Here is a 21,124-nt window from a genome sequence, read left to right as displayed (position 1 = left end):
CCAGGTGTTGACAGTTATTGCCAATCAATTGTGGGGCACCGTTTGTAAAGCAGCACATGCTGAAAATTACTATTTTCTCACATTTAACGCCACACAGCGTTTAAAATGGTATGAAATTTTTAGACTCACTTTTTTGTGCACTGTTACAACATTATTTAGCAACTTAAATATTAAATATATTAAAATATTAAATTAGGAAATGGTCGGAACTAAATAGTTAGCTTAATATGCAAATTCACATGACCTGAGACCGGAAGTAACAAAATAAAAGCTGGAGCACACAAAATACTCTTTAAATAGTTTCTCTTTGAATAGTTGAGTAATTGTGATATAATAATATATAGGTAAAATACATATTTAGGAGAAACTATTTAAAGAGTATTTTGTGTGCGTCAGCTTTTATTTTGTTACTTTCAGTCTCCAGTTATGTGAATTTGCATATTAAGCTAAATATTTAGCTCCGACCGTTTCCTGAAGTAGTCGATTAATCAATGAACTAGTTAGTTCGAATAATCAAGTAATCGGATAAGGAACATGAAAAATTAAAATACCTGAGCTGAGCCTCAGACGGTATATAAAAATAAATTAATGAGGATCTAAGTTCAACAAAAGAACAATTGGCTAACTTAAATAGCAAAAGTCCGCTAGTTTAAATGCTATAAAATGCTGACAGTTTTTTTACAATGCTCCTAACAAATGGTTCAGACACATATTCCCATCAAAAAACTAAATTACGAATGCATTAAAAAACATTAGCTCAAACCAAAAGCTTACGTTAGTCTTAACAGGGAGCAGTTGGATTCAGCCATGTGGAATTAGGCAGACCAGAGGGCAGTGTATCTACCCTTATCAATAAAACAAAACCCAAACACTTTCAAAAGAAACCATTACAACGGCACTTTAAACAAATATTCGAATCAACAAAATTTCATTCGAATATTTTTTTTCCCATCGAATACTCGAGTTACTTGATTAATCGTTGCAGCACTAATTTAATTTAGTTCTGGATTTAAACAATCAGGTCCAAAACTTCTTATTTAAAAATAAATATTTAAGTTGCTAAACAATGTTGTAAATGTGCAAAAAAAAAAAAAATGTGAGTCTAAAAATTTCACCCCATTTCAAACACTGTGTGGCGCTAAATGTGAGAAAATATTGTAATTTTCAGCATGTGCTGCTTTACAAACGGCCAAGGCCGGCCCAGCCTAGATGCAGACTATGCAGCTGCTTATGGCCCCTGACTGCTAGGGGGCCCCCAATCTGGCAACCTCATTTTATACGTTGTTAATAGAGCATCGTGAATAATGTGGCGCGTATTGCTGTTTATCTATGCAAACATCCATTTTCTTGTCATTACAATCTGGCAACCCGGGGAGTGATGTTGAACCTGCTTTGTGATGATTGGTGCTCAAATAAAACAAACAACAAAGAAAAAAACGTACATCCCCAAAAAAAGGTTTGGCGCCATCTACTGTAAGAACTGACAATCATTTGGGGTGAGAAGTTTAAGGTATGCAGGGCAACAAAATCTGATTAATATACAAAATATGGACGTATGGGTTGGATTGCATGTACGGCTTTCACAGTACACTGTGAAGAAATGGTGAGCCCAAAATATGGGCCCCTTGGCATTATTTTGCTTGGGGCCTCCAAATGGCCTGGGCCGGCTCTGCAAACGCTGCCCCTTATTAATAAAAAATGTGTCACAGCGCCAGGTAAATTCTCCTAAATATACTCATATTGCTTTTAAATGATTAAAAATTCATACTATTAATCCAACCACATAAATACACATATTTCAGTCATAACATAAAAATGACTAACACTGATAATGTATAGGCATTTATTTCCTCCAAAAAACAGTCATTGTACACAACATTTGTACAACCATGGGTCAGTTGGGATAGGGTGAGTTTTTTATTTATTTATTTATTTATTATTAAATACAAAAAAAGTTTGTGAAGCACAAAACAATGAAAAACATTTACTACCACAAAAATCTGTTTCTTTTTCAGTAGTGAACATAAAATCAGAATAGTGGCAGTACAGCGTTGTAACGTCAGGCTCGTTCACTTGCTGGTGTTCCTTCATTTTGATTTCAAGTCAAAATAGGAACACAAGTGGTCAGAAGAATTTTCAAACTTCTTCGACGGAATACTTGTTTGAAAAGATTCCAAAATGGTAGGCGGAGCTTGAAGCTGACAGTACAGTGATCCCCGTTTTTCACGGTTAATGGGGACCAGAACCCGCCACGATAAGTGAAAAACCGCGAAGTAACACCCCCTACTTTTTTTGTGTGTGTGTGTTCAATGTATTTATCTGTATTTAGCATTGGAAAGAGGCATGTTTTTTCACTTTTTTTTTAATTTCCATTCGATTCCAAGTCACTTCCTGATACATTTCCGGCATTTCCGGAACACTTCCTTTTAAGGAGCCGTTTACATGGTGACTATCAGAGAATACGAAAAATTTCGAATTTGCATTTGCATCTCTATTTGATCAATGTCGCTATTCCGCATGAAAACGATGCAGTATTCATGCCAGGCCCTAGGGGGCAGTGCAGATTTACAGGGCGACAGAGAATGATGCACTTTGACCCCACCAAGCTCCCTCAGCCCGGAAAAAAATATGCCCGCCCACTCGAAGCAATGGCATTTTTCTTTTGTCCAAAAAGGCACAAAAATTGAAACGTTCAACATATTTAATTTAAAAATACTATTAAAACAGTAAATTAACGCCGACATTCCGCAATATTTGCTGTTTTTAATGCTTAGTAGGACCGCTGCACACGCCCAATGTGACGTGTACGAGTGCTGACGTTAACTGCGCGGGCTCGCGCCGCGGGAGCCTTTGATATGCATGCCGAGAAAGCCCCCCCCCCTCAATCCCCGGCAAACGGATTCTTCCGCTTTGGAGGCAGGATTCAGAATTTTTCGTCGTCGCCGACACCATATGCACGCGAGGCGAGTCCGCTACTCAGTCATTGCGTCTTTGTGTCGCAGAGTCGCCATGTAAACTGCCCCTAATTTTGGCTTGTTTATGGGTCACTTCCTGTTCATTTTGGTTCAATTCCAGATCCATTTCAATTTGCTTTTTGGGGCATTTCCGGGTTGACTTCCTGTTCATTTTGGGGCATTTCCGGGTCACTTTCTGTGGGTCTAGGTACAATTTCAGGTCATTTTCTGTTGATTTTGTGGCATTTCTGAATCACATTTCTGGTCACTGTCAATGGCAGCCAATAAGTTTCTGTGTGATGTCACTGAGGCATAGACTTCATAATGATATTGACGGGTCACACTCCCCAGACACTGTGCCACACCTTCAAGTAGGGGGCCGTCCTACACTCCACTTCAGTCGGTCAAAGTCGGTTATTCAACACATGCAGCGATCCAACGCCGGATTTAGGTTGAAAAAGTACAAAAGCTGTACCGCATAGAAACAGGAAGCATTGTCTCAGTAGTGATTTGAGTGATTTTCAAGGTAATTATTGTAGTTTTCATACCACACATGCATTTTGAGTAGGGCTGTCAAACGATTTAAAATTTTTAATCGAGTTAATTACAGCTTAAAAATTAATTATAATTAATCGCAATTCAAACCATCTCTAAAATATGCCATATTTTTCTGTAAATTATTGTTGGAATGGAAAGATAAGACACAAGACGGATATGAATATTCAACATACGGTATATAAGTACTGTATTTGTTTATTATAACAATAGATCAACAAGATGGCATTAACATTATTAACATTCTCTTAAAGCAATCCATGGATAGAAAGACTTGTAGTTCTTAAAAGATAAATGTTAGTACAAGTTATAGAAATTTTATATTAAAACCCCTCTTAATGTTTTCGTTTTATTAAAATTTGTAAAATTTTCAATAAAAAAATAAACTAGTAAGTCGCCATTGTTGATAACAATAATTACACCATGCTCACTCATGGTACTAACCCATATAATCAATTGGACCCAAACGCCAGCAGAGGGCGCCAAACACCAAAAAACAAGTAACAAGCGGACATTACACTGTACGGTCATTTTAGTCTGTTTGAGCGGGGCATGTGTGTTAATTGCGTCAAATATTTTAACGTGATTAATTTAAAAAATTAATTACCGCCCGTTAACGCGATAATTTTGACAGCCCTAATTTTGAGAAATTGTGAAAAAAATCAGTAGGAGAAATTAACCGCTATGAGATTGGCGTCATAGTTCGCAATATTTACGTAAAATAAATGGTAAGTGCACGTTTTTTTTTTTATTTTTTTTATGCTTTTAGCTGTTTTACGTACCTATCTATAAAGTATTCGGGGTTTTAAGCATTTATTCCTAAAAAAATTCATCGTAAAAAGCTCTTTGTTGTAATAAGTAGGCGCCCCAGTGGCTTCAAGACTACTATACTTGTATATGGCTTTTCCAACTTTCAAGCCCCTCAAAGCGCTTTACACTACATCGCCATCCACCTACTGATGACGCAGCACCAGGAGCAACATGGGGTTCAGTGTCTTGGTCAAGGATATATAGACGAGTTCATCAGAGCGGAGAATCGTACCCACAACCTCAGGGTTGGGGGATAAATACTCTACAACTGAGCCACGCCACCCCACAGATTGTGCAACAGTTTTTTTGTTTTTGTTTTGCTTTTAACCAAGAATCGAGACTATTTTACGTCAATATCTATAAAGAATTCAGGGATTTAAGCATTTATTCCCAAAAATGTCAATGTAAAAAGCTCTTTGTTATGATAAGGCGGCGCCACAGTAAATTAAAGACTAGCAGCACATTCAACATATTTACATAAAATAAATGCTAACTGCCCGTTTTTTTTTTTCTTTTGCTTTTAAGCAAGAATCGAGATTGTTTTACGTCCATATCTATAAAGAATTCAGGGATTTAGGCATTTATATTCCCAAGAATTTTCAACGCAAAAAGCTCTTTTTCTGTGTTTCCACTCGGTCAACTTTGACGGAGATAGGCCTCCTATTAATCGGCCCCATCAATATAATTATGAAGTCTATGTATGGCTAATTACACTTTTTACACATTTTTTTCAGCTCACTTCTCTTATACTCCACACACAAAAACAACAAATAATGACCTAAATGTGTATTCTAAATTCATGATCCATGCCCCTGATTCAGTCCTTCTAAACTATAGACACAACTCCTGCTTTACACTCAGATTGGAGTTCTAAAATACTTTTTTTTTTTTCAAAAACAATGTACACATTTGTGCCATTTTTTTTCTATTTTTGTGTGTAGAGTATCGGAGAAGTGAGTTTTAAAAAATGTGTAAAAAGTGTAAAACTCCGTAAATAAATGTAGCTTGACTTGAACTGACACAAACTATCACATGACTAGTTCAACCTTGGTGTGTTCCCCTTCGTTTGGGCTGCATACTATCACAATGCATGTCAAGTAGTTGCATTTACATATGAATGGTTGCTGTCTGTCTGTCGGACAACGACTAGCTATTTCAAAAACACTTGGGTCGGTTTGGCCACCTTGGTTTTTAAGCTCAGGGATTTAAGCATTTATTCCCAAAAATGTCAACGTAAAAAGCTCTTTGTTGTGATAAGGCGGCGCCACTGTGGCTTAAAGACTAGCAGCACATTTAACATATTTACGTAAAATAAATGCTAGCTTCACGTTTTTTTTTTTTGCTTTTAACCAAGAATCCAGACTGTTTTACGTTCATATCTATAAAGAATTCAGGGATTTAAGCATTTATTCACAAGAATTTTCAACGTAAAAAGCTCTTTGTCTGTGTTTCCACTCGGTCAGCTTTGACGGAGATAGGCCCCCTATTAATCGGCTCCGCGCCCCGTCAATATCATTATGAAGTCTATGATTGAGGACTGGCCCACTTCTGTTTTTTTTTTTTTTTTTTTTTAAATCAGAGGGCAAGCGGGGGTCACAGCAAATTGACCTTGGCCACCACCTGCTTACAGCCGGTGACAGAATACTCCTTCGCCCCCACGGGTGGATAATAGCGGATCTCGGCGGCCAGGCGCTCCACGTGGGCGTGGTCCGGATAGAAGCCCTCCTGGCTCATCTCGTCCGTAAAACAGCGGGCCACGTGCCTTTTCTCGAGGAGTCCTAGAGGCAGTAGGTGGAGCCGGGCCCAGAGCGGGTGGCGGCTCTCCAGGTGGCGTCTGAGCGCGGGCGCCGCGTCGGCCGGCGTCCCCGCCGAGGCGTTACGCAGCAGGTGCTCGGCGATGAGCTCGTGGCCCAGGTCGCCCAGGAGCACGTAGACGGCGTTTAGGTAGTGGTTGGCTGGGGGAGAGTCCACCAGCTCCAGCAGGGCGTCCAGGACCTCCCTGCGCATGTGCTCGGCCTCGTCCAGCACGAACAGCGGGATCTTCTCCTCTCGATCGCCCAGCTCCACCAACTCGGCGATGGAAGCTGTGAGTCGGCGGGCGCAGCCGGCGCCGTCGGCTTCTTCCGGGGGGCAGTGGTGCAACGCGAAGTACTGCAGCACCAGGGGCTCTCCCAGCACCGAGCGAAAGTGTCCGGTCAGCAGGCGGCCAAGGTGGCTTTTGCCCACACCGACGGGCCCGTGCAACGACAGCGCCAGCGGCCTGTTGTGCACGTAGGTGGAGAGGAAGTCCCTCAAGTGCCAGAGCAGTGCCTCCACCGCCCCTTGCTGGCCAAACACCTCCCTGCCCAGAGTCTTCTCCAGACCTTCCAGATCGTAGCGGATCACGTGGTCATCCAGGTTCTCGATGGCGTTGTACACCTGCCCGAGTGCACAAAATGACGAGGTGATCTCAACTGTCTACGTAGGACAGGGGTGGGCAAACCGGTCCTCGAGGGCCGCAGTGGGTCCTGGTCTTTGTTCCAACTGACCCAGCACAGATAGTATAACCAATGAGGTTTCAGCAGAAGTGAGAAGCACCTGACTGCAATCGACTGATTGCACTTGTAAAACAGCAGATTGGTGAAAATGTGTCCTCTTAATGGGTTGCAACAAAAACCTGCACCCACTGAGGCCCTTTGTGGAATAGTTTGCCCACCCCTGACGTAGGATGTCATATATACAGTGTTACCTCTACTCACGAACGTCTCAACATAAGGAATTTTCCGGGTAGGACACCTCAAACATACGTGGAGACTAAGGGAGGCCCGGGGCGGGGGTGGGTTGCTTAGCCCCCCTTGGTGGCCGAAAATGTCATTGCATATAACTGACTTTCCAATATATGAATTTAAAATTAGGACTTTGCCTGTAAATGTTGTCTATAAAAGTTGTACAGCAATAAAAAAAAATTTTTAAATGAATGAAATTAACAATAAGGTGGGGTGGGGGGTGAGTTTCGGACTTTTAAAATTTAGATTATGTCTCTATAATTGGAAATGCATCTATGATTGAAATTTCAGACGTCTACCTATTTTCTAAGTGGGTGAACTTGTAAAATCACAAGTTCATACGATTTGGCTTATAGCAAACCGTGTTAACATGGCTTTGATTCAGGCTGGATTTTGAAAATAATGATGCAAAATTAATTTGACATGTGCAGTTAATTTGCTGCATGTCCGTCGTCGTCTCCCGCTTATCCGAATTCGGGTCGCGTAGGCAGCAGCCTCAGCAAAGAGGCCCAGACAGCCCTCTCCCCAGCCACTTCCACCAGCTCATCTAGGAGAATCCCAAGACGTTCCCAGGCCAGCCTAGAGATATAATCTTTCCAGCGTGTCCTGGGTCGGCCCTGTGGTCTCCCAGTTGGACATACCCGAAACGCCTCCTGAGGGAGGCGCAGGGGGCATTTTAACCAGATGTCCAAAGCATTTTGACTGGCTCCTCTCGACATGGAGGAGCAGCGCCTCTACACCAAGCCCCTCCCGGATGACCAGGCTCCTCGCCCTATCTTGAAGGCTGAGCCCGGCCAATCTGCGAAGGAAACTCATTTCAGCCGCTTGTATCCGCGATCTTGCTCTTTCGGATTACCCAAAGTTCATGGCCATAGGTGGGGGTAGGAACGTAGATTGACCGGTAAATGGAGAGCTTCACCTTCTGGCTCGGCTTCCTCATCACCACAACAGACTGGTTAAGCGCCTGCAACACTGTGGACGCCACCCCAATCCACCTGTCAATGTCACGCTCCGACCTACCCTCACTCGTGAACAAGATCCCGAGATACTTAAACTCCTCCACCTGGGGCAGGAACTCACCCCTGACCTCGAGCGAGCAAGCCACCCTTTTCCGGCTGAGAACCATGGCCTAGACTTGGAGGTGCTGATCCTCATCCCAGCCACTTCACACTCGGCTGCGAACTGTCCCAGTGAGAGCTGGAGGTCACTGTGCGATGGACCCAGAAGGACCACAACCTCTGCAAAATGCAGAGATGAGATTCTTCCACCACGAACTCGACCCCCTCAAACACCCGGCTGCGCCTAGAAAATCTGTCCATGAAAATCACGAACAGAACCGGTGACAAAGGGCAGCCCTGGCGGAGTCCAACCCTCACCAGGAACAGGTCCGCCTTATTGCCGGCCACACGGACCAGACTCATACTCCTGTGGTAGAGGGACTAGATGGGCCCTAGCAGAGGGCCATCCACCCCATACTCCTTGAATACCCCCCAAGGGGTGCCCCTGGTGACACGGTCATAAGCCTTCTCCAAATCCACAAAACACATGTGGACTGAATTGGCAAACTCCAATGTCCCCTCAAGCACCCTCGCGTGGTTCCATGGCCAGGATGAAAACCACAATGTTCCTCCTCAATCTGAGGTTCAACTATCGACCGGAGCCTCCTTTCCAGTACCCTGACGTAGACTTTCCCGGGGACACTGAGGAGTGTAATCCCCTGATAGTTGGAACACATGCTCTGGTCGCCTTTCTTAAAGATAGCGACTACGATTTGCCATTCGAAAGGCACTGCCTCCGATGACCATGCAATGTTGCACAGGCACATCAACCAAGACAGCCCTGCAACATCCAAAGCCTTGAGATACCCAGGGCGGACTTCATCAATCCCCGGAGCTATGCCGCCGCGGAGTAATTTCACTACCTCGGCGACCAGTGATTGACCCAACCAACCCCAGGTCTCTCGGCACCGTTTCCTCCATGGAATGTGTGTTGGTGGGATTAAGGAGGTCCTCAAAGTTCTCCTTCCACCACCCGACAATGTCCTCAGTTGAAGGCAGTAGCTCCCTGCTCCCACTGTAAACAATGTGGGTGAGATGCCGCCTTCCCCCCTGGCGCCGGACGGATAGTCTTCCTCCATAGACTCACCAAATTCATCAGAGTCTTTGCTAGGCGACTGCCACAGCTGCACTCCGCTTGGCCCGCCGGTAACAGTCAGCTGTCTCAGGAGACCCACAGGCAACCATTCCTTGTAGGCCTCCTTCTTCAGCCTGATGGCCCCCCTCACCTCTGGTGTCCACCATCTGGTTCGAGGGTTACCATCACGACTGGTCCCAGCTACCTTGCGGCCACGGCTCTCAGCAACCGCCTCGACAATGGCGAGCGAAACAAAGCCCATTCAGAGTCAATGTCCCCCACTGCCCCCAAAATGCGGTCGAAGCTCCGGTGCGAGTTGAAAATCAGTCTGACAGGTACCTGCGCCAAGCGTTCCCAGCAGACCCTCACTATTCGTTTAGGCCTACCAGGTCTGCGCGGCTTCTTCACCTGCCATCTGATCCAACTCACAACCAGGTGGTGGTCAGTTGACAGCTCTGCTCCTCTCTTTACCCGAGTGTCCAGAACATACAGCAGCAGGTGTCCTGGTGCCATGTGCACTAATAAACATCCTTATTTTCGAATATGGTGTTCGTTATGGCCAAACTGTAGGTAGCACAGAAGTCCACTAACTGAAAACCACTTGGGTTCCGATCAGGCAGACCATTCCTTCCAACCACTCATCTCCAGGTCACACTGTCATTGACCACGTGGGCGTTGAAGTCCCCCAGTAGGACAATGGGGTCCCCTTTTCTGGGCACTTTGCAGTACCCTTCCAAGGGATTCCAAAAAGGGTGGGTAATCTGCACTACCATTTGGTGCATATGCACTGATAATAGTGAGAGCCCGTTCCCCGACCCTAAGGCGCAGGGAAGTGACCCTTTCATACACCGGGGTAAACTGCAACACAGAGGCAGAAAGCCATGGGGCTATCAAAAGACCCCCCCCCCCCCCAGCCCTCCGCCTATCCTCTGTAGAAACTCCAGAAAAGGAGAGTGTCCAAACCCTCTCGAGGACCTGGGTTCCAGAGCCAGAGCTATGTGTCGAGGTGAGGCTGACTATTTCTAGCCGGAATCGCTCAACCTCTTCCGCAAGCTCCTGCTCCCTCCCCGCCAGAGAGGTGACGTTCCATGTTCCAAATGACAGTTTCCACAACCGGGGATCAGACCGCCAAGGTCCCCGCTTTGGTCTGCTACATTGCACCGGACCCTATGGATTCAACCTGCTAGTGGTGGGTCCACGGGACGATGAGCCCATGTATCCGGTTCGGGCTGTGCCCGGCCGGGCCCCATGGGCGAAGGCCCGACCACTAGGTGATCGCACACTGGCCCAGCCCCAGGCCCGGGTCCAGGGGAGAGCCCAGGTACTCCTCCGGGCCAGGTACACTTACTCCTGTTTTTACCGTCCATCAGGGTCTTCTGAACCGTTCTTTTTCTGACCCTTCGCCTTGGACCAATCTGTCATGTGAAACACTACCAGGGGCAAAAGCCCCCAACAGCATCGCTCCTAGGGTCATTAGGGCACTCAAGTGGCTCACGGCGCATTTTTCAACTCTAGTTTTTTTATATCTATGCATTTTAGGGTAACTTCACCTCCCCACTTCACGAGGATTGGACATCTATCGCCGCCAATGAGTTCAAAATGTTGAATTGACTTGATCGGTTCTAATCTCCAATATAGTCAGTAAGGCAGGTAGTGTGTTTTAAAGACGGCATACCTGAAGAAAGAGTATGGCGCTGAGCAGATAGAGACAAAAGCGGGCGTGACTCGGCTCGGTGGGCCCAGCCGCTTTTCTCTTCCTCCTGTTAGGGAAGAGCACCCTCCTCTTCTTCTTGCGCTTCTTCCTCAGGGGCGACGACACGGCGTGAGCGGTGGCGGTGTCGAAGGTGAAGATCTTTGGGCTGGTGCGGACCGGGGCCCCCGGGAACCCCTCGCCCGCTAGAAGTGCCATCTCTTGCCTCCGTTTTTTCAAGGCCTGGTACTTTTGTTTGATGCGGACGACGGCGCGCAGGGTGGACGAGATGCCCGAAAGGCTGGCGCCGCCGCCGCCGCCGCCGCCCTCGGGCCGTGTCTCTTCCTGCTCATCGTCCTCCGACGAGCTGCTCTCCCCAGATGTCATCTGCTCGCTCGGCGACAGAAACAAACAAACAAAAAAAACATTTGTTTAAAGTGACAAAGCCGGAAAGGAACTAACTCTCATATCTATGTATGTGCGGTTATAGTTTATCAAAGATGATGAAAATGTACATTAAAAAAAAGTTTCAAAAATTTAATCCAACACACTCAGCCTGCTGCCACTCCACCTATCATGAAGCTAATCTCCCAATCACACCTAAATACCACCACCTGCAACCTGTTAACAGCTGTGCATTTAAGGCACAGCCTCGAAACAGTCAGTGTCAGACTGTCAACGATACAGCACAATCCTGCTTGTTGACCGTCCTTGACCAATTGACCTGCTCAGCAGTCTTCTGCTTGACCCAACTACAACACTTCTGCCTGACCCTCTCGACCCGACCACGCCGTTCCTCCACTTCCCGTTTGTGTTCATTGCCCGCCAATCTCAATAAAAACCTGTGCTCGTGGTACGTAACTGGTTCCCCCATCTCGTACCTTACAACGTGAACAAGGAATGCCCCAAAATCAACTGGAATGGACCTTGCGCTGAACCTAAATAAACAGGAAGTATCCCAAAATGAGCAGGAAGTGATGCCCCCAAATCAACTGGAAGTTAAGAATGAACAAACATTCTCAGCTCTCCTATTTTAATGCATACATTGCACTACCCTCCCCACACAATCCCATCACGGTGCTGGGTAATGGCTGCCAGCCGGGGACCTGGGGGCCACAGCAATAGGGTGGTAGGTGGGTCCCACACTTTTTCTCTATGGCGTGGCTCCCCGGGCTTAGCCTCCCCTCTGCCTGGGCTGCTGGCCGCGGGAGTCGTGGGAGGTCGGGGCTCCGATCTCGCGTCACCCCGCGGCGGCCCCTCGGCGTTCTCCTGCTTCTGCCGTCCCCTCTCTTCTCTGCTTGGGTATCTGCCTTGCGCTCCGTCGCGGGTCGCCGGCTAGACGCCGGTGTGTCGCCTGCTCCAGCGGGGGACCTGCACTGTCCTGGGCATGGTGGGCCGTTGGGGGTCCCGTGGTGTGCTTTGCCGATTGGGGGGCTGCGGCTGTGGCCGGGTGGGCGGACGGGGGTTGGCGTGGGGTTAGTGGCGCGTCCCCTCTTCCCATTCCTGAAGGCCGGTTGACTGGGGGAGCGGGTGGCCCGGGGGATCACCCTGGATCCCTGGGGTGTGATGCTTGGATCCCTTTGCTGGGCTCCAGGAGGAGGGATGGGCTGTGCTGCAACCCCCCCTCCCCGCCTGCCCTCCCTCCCCGGGCTGGCTGGGTGGGGACCGTGGCCCTGGGGTGGCGCCCGTCTCTGCTCGCCTGCGTGGCTGTCGCGTGTTTGATGGGGCTCGCGCATGGCTGGATGTGATTTGGGGGGGGTCCTTGGTGCCGGGATGGCCAATGGGGCGGCGTAAGGTCGGTTGCCAACGGGCTTACACTCACAAGGGATTCACACAATTACTGGTTTCTAGATCACAGAGCTGATTTTCTACACTCCATCCCTCCCAATCACTTATCTTATAAACACCCCCCTTCCTTTCCCTGGTCAACAGGCCCCCCCACATGGTGTCAACCGGAAATACATCTAGCTGACGATAGCACCAACATATTCATAGTTAGTGTAGACGTCCAATGTATTTCTTGTTGTTGTTTGTCTTTCTTTTCTGGTGTTTCTTTTCTTCTGTTCCCCAATGACCCCTTCCTGTTCGCTGCTTTGTCATAATAAACGCGGTATGTTGAATGATCACAATGGGAGTATGTCATACTCTCAATGTGAAACATTAAAACTGTTCAGACCAACCGGACACTTAGACTTCCATTCTCGGTGTCAAACAGCTGAACAGGACAGGTTTTGAAAAAAAAAAAAAAGAGCCAACATTTGCTGCCACTCTCCCAGTTCCAATGTATAGGATGTCTATTAGTGATAAACTCATTGAAAGACTTTGAGTTTGAAATAATAATAATACAGTTATGCTCCATAAAATAGTTTTGAAGTCATTAAGAACAATCAGAATTCATATGTCACACCCACTGTCAATTTCTGGGAAAAAAGTATGGCATTATTGATGTAGGCATTCCGTTTTCCACACTTTTGCCCTGTTCCATGACGCCTCAATTTCCTGCAGTGAAATACGCACACAACATGAACAAGGCTGTGTAAATCAACACGCACGCACAGTTTTTTTTTTTTTTTTTTGCAATGATAACACTTCCTGTTGAGCAGCTGCTGGAGTTTGAATGAAAAGTTACACAACTCGCAAATCAAGTGGGACGTTGTTGAAAGCACTTTGATGACTTGCTATCATTCTTTCAGGCACTTCACTTGGACTTTTTTTCCTTTCTTAACTATGAAGTTTTGCAAATCATTGTTTAGATAGTTGACTAAGCAGCAATTAATTTTGAAATGAGTCAATACATGGGCACATGAGGAAAACCCTTTTTGCCTTAACGTTTCCCTGGGAATGTGTATTGCGACAAAATCTATACGCAATGATTGCTTATCCAGAGCAAATGCAGATATACATACTAGTGCTGTCCAGCGATTCGAAAATTTTGATCATACAACCCCTTGCAAAAAGTATGGAATCACCAGTCTCGGACGAGCATTCACTCAGACATTTTATCATGTAGAACAAACTCAGATAAAAAGCTTGAAAAAATAATGAATTATTTCAAAAGTGCAACACGTTAGCATTCAGAAACACTAAAAGAAATGAATAAAAAACATTGTGGTGGTCAGTAAATGTTACTTTTATAGAGCAAACACAGGGAAATAAACATGGAATCACTCCATTCTGAGGAAAAAGATATGGAATCATGAGAAACAAACAAAGAAATAACAATCAAAACACATCTCTTGTATCTAGTAGCACCACCTCTGGCTTTTATGACAGCTTGCAGTCTCTGTGTCTGATTGGTCTGAGCAATTTAATGTATGTATGTAATATTTACGTAAAATAAATGCTAACTGCACGTTTTCCTTGTTTTTAACCAAGAATCGAGACTGTTTTACATCCATATGTATAAGGAATTTGGGGATTTATTTTAGTTCTGCAACGATTAATCGATTAACTCGAGTATTAGATTAGAAAAAAAATATTCAAAATAAATTTTGCCGCTTCGAGTATTCGTTTAATTTAAGTGGCGTTGTAATGGTTTATTTTGAAAGTGTTTGCATTGAGTTTTATTGATTTGGGTGGATACACTGCCCTCTAGTCTGCCTGATTTCACATGGCTGAATCCCGCTGCTCCATGTTAAGACCAATATAAGACAAGTTTTTGTTTGCGCTAATGTTTTTTTCAATGCATTCGTAATTTAGTTAGAGGTATAGGTATATTTAGCCGTTTTTGGTGGGAATATGTATCTGAACCATTTGTTAAGAGAACTGTAAAAAAAAAAAAAAAAAAAAAAAAAAAGTTAGCATCTATAGCATCTAAGCTAACAGGCTTTTGCTATGTAATTTAGCCGATTGTTCTTTTGTTGTACATAGACCCTTATTTATTTAATTATTATTATATCGTTTGAGGCTCAGCTCAGGTATTTTAATTTTTCATGTTCCTCATCCGATTACTCGATTATTCGAAATAACTAGCTCACCGATTACTCAACTACTAAAATAATCGATAGCTGCAGCCGTAATTTTTTTACAAGAATTTTCACTGGAAAAACTATGTTTGTATATGGCGGCCGCTAGCTACATTTACTAACAGACTAGCATTGTACTTTGACATATTTACGTGAAATAAATGCTAGCTGCACTTTTTTTGTTTTGTTTTTGGATTTTAACCAAGAATTGAGACTGTTTTACCCCCGTATCTATGAAAAAATTGGGGATTTAAGCATTTATTCACAAGAACTTGCACCGGAAAAGCTCTGTTTATATCAGGCGGCTGCTAGCTACATTCACTAACAGACTAGCATTGCTTCTAGACAGCTTCTAGACGAGACAGCTTCAACATATTTATGTAAAATACTAGTCCTCAAAAAATTTGCATATTGTGATGAAGTTCATTATTTTCTGTAATGTACTGATAAACATTAGACTTTCATATATTTTAAGATTCATTACACACAACTGAAGTAGTTCAAGCCTTATATTGTTTTAATATTGATGATTTTGGCAAAATGTCAAGAAAAACAAAAATCCCTATCTCAAATAATTAGCACATTTCATCCGACAAATGCAAAAAAGTGTTTTTTAATACAAAAAAAGTCAACCTTGTATTAATTATATCAGCTATGCACTCAATACTATGTACGCTTTAGGCCAGCCGAAGGTGGCAGTCATCAGTTAAAAAAAAAAAAAAAAAAAAGGAAACACCTTTGAAATGGATGGACTTTGTGATAAACTCATTGAAGATTTTTCTCATTCATCTTCATTGTTTTTGCATACTTTAACATTTTTAAGGTGGCTTTCTGACCCAAAATTGGACTCATGGCGGAACGAGCCAGTTGATTCATCTCTCAAATTCATCAATGGAATGATTGTGTCTATCGCTTGCAATGGCAGCCAATAAGTTCTTCCTCTGCACCCTCCCGCGGCCGCCCGCCATCCCGCTTCAAACGAACGTTTATCATAGGCGGAGTTTGTATTTTGGGGCAGGGGGGCACAACATGTTGATGACACCGAAACACAGTGTCAGCAATAAAATTAACTTACAAGAATATTTATAATAAGTTGAAAATAAGCAGTTTCTTTTCCCATCATTTTTTTAGGGGATCTCTAAATCAGGCTGCCTAGGACAGCTATACTTTTTCGCCAAGATCGTCATCCATTGAGTAAACACTACAAACTTTCTTTACATAAAGGAATATTTAATTAAGTTTGATCATGGACGGACATGTAGAAAAGTTCTCCTCAGACACATCCTGCCATGTTAGCTGCACACAAAAACTGCAGGCCGCTCTCTCATTGTTTACGTCTTCGCCATGTCGTTAAGCATCAATTTACGCCATATTCGTGTTGAACATGTCTGTTTACAATATTTTTTTATTTAGCCCCTGTGGATAACATTGAGAGTCCAACTGAATGTAAAAGAGGGCTTATTCATCGCCACAACAGCTTTGGAAGCAAAATATTATAAGGGTGCAAAATTTGGGAAGACACCGGTGGTTGCTCTGTTGTACAATTAGCATCTTTAGTTGGGTAAATTGAAACTCCGCTCACCATTTTGGCGGTGGTCTCTGGCTTTTCACGGTCCATATTTTCAATCCTTGGTTCTCGCTCAGTAGTTATTATTGCTTTTGAAAGCTTAGGTTTGGGAAAAAAAATACATATATCCACCTTGCCTCTTCTTTCCTCAGGTGGTTTTGGCTAAGCAAAGCAAATGACCGTCTAAGGCATAAGCGGATTTTAAGGGGGGGCCAGGCCCCCCTGGTGGCCGAAAAGTATGATTGCATGTAAATGACTTTCCTATATATATATAGAAGTTGTAAAGCAATAAAACTGCAACAAAAATGAATGAAATGAACAAAAAAATATATTTTTATAATGGGTAAAAAGTAACATTATGTGACTAGCAACTTAGACGGTCATTTGCTTTGCATATAATTTTCACAATAAAAAAAAACAAAAAAAAAAAACAATAATAATAGTGAAGGGCAGTTTTATTTTTCAAAAGATTTTTTTCTTTGATTGAAAATATTTTTTGCTTGAAGCAATTTATTTGGGGATTAAATGATTTACACACAAATGTCCTACTCATAATATAGCCCAAACACAAAAAGGAAGAAAACTTTTTCAATGAAAAATTAAGTGTTCAAATGCAAATTTCTCAAATATTTTTTCGCATTCAAAAGTAAAGGGATTTTTCTTTTTGAAAATATATTTTTTTGAAGTAACTTATTTCTTGATTGAATAATAAAGACAAATATGTCCTAGCCAACATTACTTGAATCAAAAAAGTTGCTTCAATCAAAAAACAAAACAAAAAAAAAATCAAAGAACAATAGCTTTCACATGCATTTTTTTTTTTTTAGTTTTAAATTTATTTTTGCATTCATTTTTTTTATTGAAGCGATTTTTTTTTTGGTTGATAATATATTATTTTAATTGAAGCAACTTTTTTTGATTGAATAATAAAGACAAATATGTCCTCGCCAAAATGTGGCCCAAACACAAAACAACATTACTTGAATCAAAAACGTTGCTTCAATTAAAAAAAAAAAAAAATCTAAAAAAAATGCATGTGAAAGCTATTTTTATTTAGGTTTTAAATTTATTTTTGCATTCAAACTTGTTTTTTTTTGAAGCAACGTTTTTTTGGTTGAAAATATATTATTTTAATTGAAGCATCTTTTTTGATTGAATAATAAAGACACAAATCTACCTCCATATGGCTCTGCCCAGGGGATACAATTTTTGACTGGGGTAACTATATTGGCACGACACCGGCAGGCGTACCATATTCAATGGATGACAATCTTGGCGAAAAGTATTGCCTAAGCAGCCTGATTTAGAATTCCCCTCTAGAATGATGGGAAACAAAAAACGCTCATTGTCAACTTATTACAAATATTCTTATAGGTAAATTTTATGGCTGACACTGCGTTTCGGGGTCATCAACATGTTGTGCCCCCCCTGCCCCAAAAGTCAAACTCCGCCTATGGTCTAAGGTGCTAGTTGTGTTACTTTGTATTTGTGGGTTTCTTGAATAAGACAACATACTGAAAGAGTTGATGTTTTTTTACTGATAGATCTTTAGTTACAGAACAGAAAAGCCGCATCAACATTAACTGTCTACTGGTGGGCTTTTTATCAAACATCTCGAGCTCGCTGCGCATCTCTGACTTCCGTGTGCTGTGATGAGCAGACATTACTAATCGAACACGCAGATGCGATTTGCTCATGGTATCATCACAATAGTCGTATGATCTTTTCGAAAAATAATTTTGACCCATTCGATTTTTTTTTTGTTCATTTCATTTATTTATGTTGTTTTATTGCCTTACAACTTTTATAGACAATATTTTACGAGGGCTATCAAACGATTAAAATTTTTAATCGAGTTAATTACAGCTTAAAAATTAATTACTTGCAATTAATCGCAATTCAAACCATCTATAAGATATGCCATATTTTTCTGTATATTATTGTTGGAATGGAAAGAGAAGACACAAGATGGATATATACATTCAACATACGGTACATAAGTACTGTATTTGTTTATTATAACAATAAATCAACAAGATGGCATTAACATTATTAACATTCTCTTTAAGCGATCCATGGATAGAAAGACTTGTAGTTCTTAAAAGATAAATGTTAGTACAAGTTATAGAAATTTTATATTAAAACCCCTCTTAATGTTTTCGATTTAATAAAATTTGTTAAATTTTCAATCAAAAAAATAAACTAGTCGCCCGCTATTGTACTGTTGATGTCAATAATTACACAATGCTCATGGGTGCTTAAGCCCATAAAATCAGTCGCACCCAAGCGCCAGCAGAGGGCAGCAAAACTCCAAAAAACACAAGTAACATTGCACTGTGCTGTCATTTTAATCTGTTTGAGCGTGGCATGTGCTTTAATTGCGTCAAATATTTTAACGTGATTAATTTAAAAAATTACTTAACGCGCGTTAACGCGATAATTTTGAAAGCCCTATATTTTACCAGAAAACTTTTAATTTGAAAAGCATATATAGGAAAGTTATTTACATGCAATGACACTTTACGGCCACCGGGTGGGCCTGGCACTCCCCTTAAACTCCGCTTATGACGTATATCGCCGTCAATGGCAGTAACTGTAGTCATCTATGAGCGCGCTTTGAAAATATGAGTGACAACACTCAAGACGCTTTCGGATGACGTCATGAGAATGTGCTTTGGCTGCCAGTGTTAAAGCAGTTAGCAAGTAATCTCGAAGAGGCGGCCAATCCAAAACTCGTCTCGCAACAAGCCGGGACCTGGGCGGGAGGCCGCATTCCAAACATATCACAGACTTCTTTCCCCCCTTCCTCCTGAAAGCGACGTGGCCGCTCAGAGTGAGTCGGTCGGCGCCGAAAGCTTTCCAAAGGCGCAAAAGACAATAAGTGTGCCTCACCTGCAAGGTGTTGACACAGCGCTCACAGCGCTGCACTGGCAAACTCCATTGTGAGCAGCTCCTGGCTTTGTGTGAGACGGCCGGACAGACCTGCGAGCAGGCGGTTGGGCCGGCGGCTCCGCCTCCTTCATCCTGCGTTACAACACTTCCTTTTTTTTTTTTTTTTTTTTTGCCTAATGGAAAAAGCAGTCTGCAAGAAGCACTGTTCACCTCCATTCACCGGTGCTACGAACTCAAATTTGGCTCATAAATAAAGGCGCGTATTCTTTATCCTCTGCGAAAAATCAGCTCGTATGACTGCGATGGCTAGAGGGCCATCTTCATATGCGGAACAGATCATTTATGGCAATGGATGAACTGTTAAGGTATTTCAATAACATTACAATACTTCAATAACTTATGCAGTAATAAACGACAAAAGAAATAAAGTCCTGTTGCAGACCAATTGCATCACTGGAATGCTGGCCTTCAGCCTCAAACTCTGAAGTAATCATCACGTTCAGAACATTCCTTCATGATCCCTGACACAACCTTGCTTGATGCCTTGGACTACTTTGGGAAATAAGGTCTTGAAAATGGGTAGCCCAATAAGAATTTGTCAATGACGCCACAATCTAGCCCAGTGTTTGTCTTATCTCAAAGGCCAGTGAGAAAAAGAAGAACTAGCAAGTGGGACCTTTCCTGTTGATATCAGGTTACTTCCTGTTGATTTTGGGGTCATGTCCTAGTGATGGGCCACTTCCTGTTGATATGGGGACATTTCTGGGACATGTCCTGGTGATATCAGGTCACTTCCTGTTGATTTGGTGACATTTCACAGACACTTCCTGTTAATTTGGGGACATTTCTGGGTCATGTCCTGTTGATATCAGGTCACTTCCTGTTGATTTGGGGACACTTTTTGTTGATATCAGGTCACTTCCTGTTGATTTAGGGACATTTCTGGGTCATGTACTCATGATATCAGGTCACTTCCTGTTGTTTTGGGGACAATTCAGGGACACTTCCTGTTAATTTGGAGACATTTCTGGGACATGTCCTGGTGATATCAGGTGAGGTCACTTCCTGTTAATTTGGGGACATTTCACAGACACTTCCTGTTAATTTGGGGACATTTCTGGGTCATCTCCTAGTGATATCAGGTCACTTCCTGTTAATTTGGGGACATTTCGGGGACACTTTTTGATGATATCAGGTCACTTTCTGTTGATTTGGGGACATTTCTGGGTCATGTCCTAGGGATATCAGGTCACTTCCTGTTGATTTGGGGACAGTTCAGGGACACTTCCTGTTAATTTGGGGACATTTCTGGGACATGTCCTGGTGATATCAGGTCACTTCCTGTTAATTTGGGGACATCTCTGGGTCATGTCCTAGTGATATCAGGTCACTTCCTGTTGGTTTGGGGACATGTCCTAGTGAGATCAGGTCATTTCCTGTTGATTTGGGGACATGTCCTGCTGATATCAGTTCACTTCCTGTTGATTTGGGGACATTTCGGGGACACTCATGTTGATATCAGGTCACTTCCTGTTGATTTGGGGACATTTCTGGGCCGTGTCCTCATGATATCAGGTCACTTTCTGTTGATTTGGGGACATTTGTGGGGCAAGTCTTGGTGATATCAAGTAACTTCCTGTTGATTTGGGGACAATTCTGGGTCATGTCCTAGTGATACCAGGTCACTTCCTGTTGATTTGGGGACATGTCCTGTTGATATCAGGTCACTTCCTGTTGATTTGGGGACATTTCTGGGTCATGTCCTAGTGATATCAGGTCACTTCCTGTTGATT

The 21,124-nt window shown here is 43.2% G+C and overlaps 1 protein-coding gene across 1 annotated transcript; it reads right to left on the bottom strand.

Moving 5' to 3' along the window:
* Nucleotides 1–1,740: 1,740 nt before the first annotated feature.
* Nucleotides 1,741–20,541, bottom strand: tor4aa (torsin family 4, member Aa). The gene is made up of 3 exons (XM_057819638.1): nt 19,332–20,541; nt 10,893–11,294; nt 1,741–6,737 (listed from the first exon to the last, which is right to left on the bottom strand). Exons 1-3 carry the CDS (start codon nt 19,545–19,547, stop codon nt 5,913–5,915), a joined length of 1,443 nt encoding a protein of 480 aa, XP_057675621.1. The 5' UTR covers nt 19,548–20,541; the 3' UTR covers nt 1,741–5,912.
* Nucleotides 20,542–21,124: the final 583 nt, after the last annotated feature.

This window comes from Corythoichthys intestinalis, chromosome 17, assembly GCF_030265065.1.
Source record: "Corythoichthys intestinalis isolate RoL2023-P3 chromosome 17, ASM3026506v1, whole genome shotgun sequence".
NCBI classification, from domain to species: Eukaryota; Metazoa; Chordata; class Actinopteri; order Syngnathiformes; family Syngnathidae; genus Corythoichthys; species Corythoichthys intestinalis.
The sequence above is the reverse complement of the archived record's forward strand: the minus strand, read 5'-3'. Positions and strand labels throughout refer to the sequence as shown.

Excerpts from the sequence above, each read along its gene's own strand:
- tor4aa (XM_057819638.1), bottom strand. The coding sequence starts at position 19,547 with ATGGAGGTGAACAGTGCTTCTTGCAGACTGCTTTTTCCATTAGGCAAA. Across the intron at positions 11,295-19,331 it reads GCTGTGTCAACACCTTGCAG|ATGACATCTGGGGAGAGCAG; the intron begins GTGAGGCACACT and ends CCGAGCGAGCAG. Across the intron at positions 6,738-10,892 it reads GCGCCATACTCTTTCTTCAG|GTGTACAACGCCATCGAGAA; the intron begins GTATGCCGTCTT and ends GCACTCGGGCAG.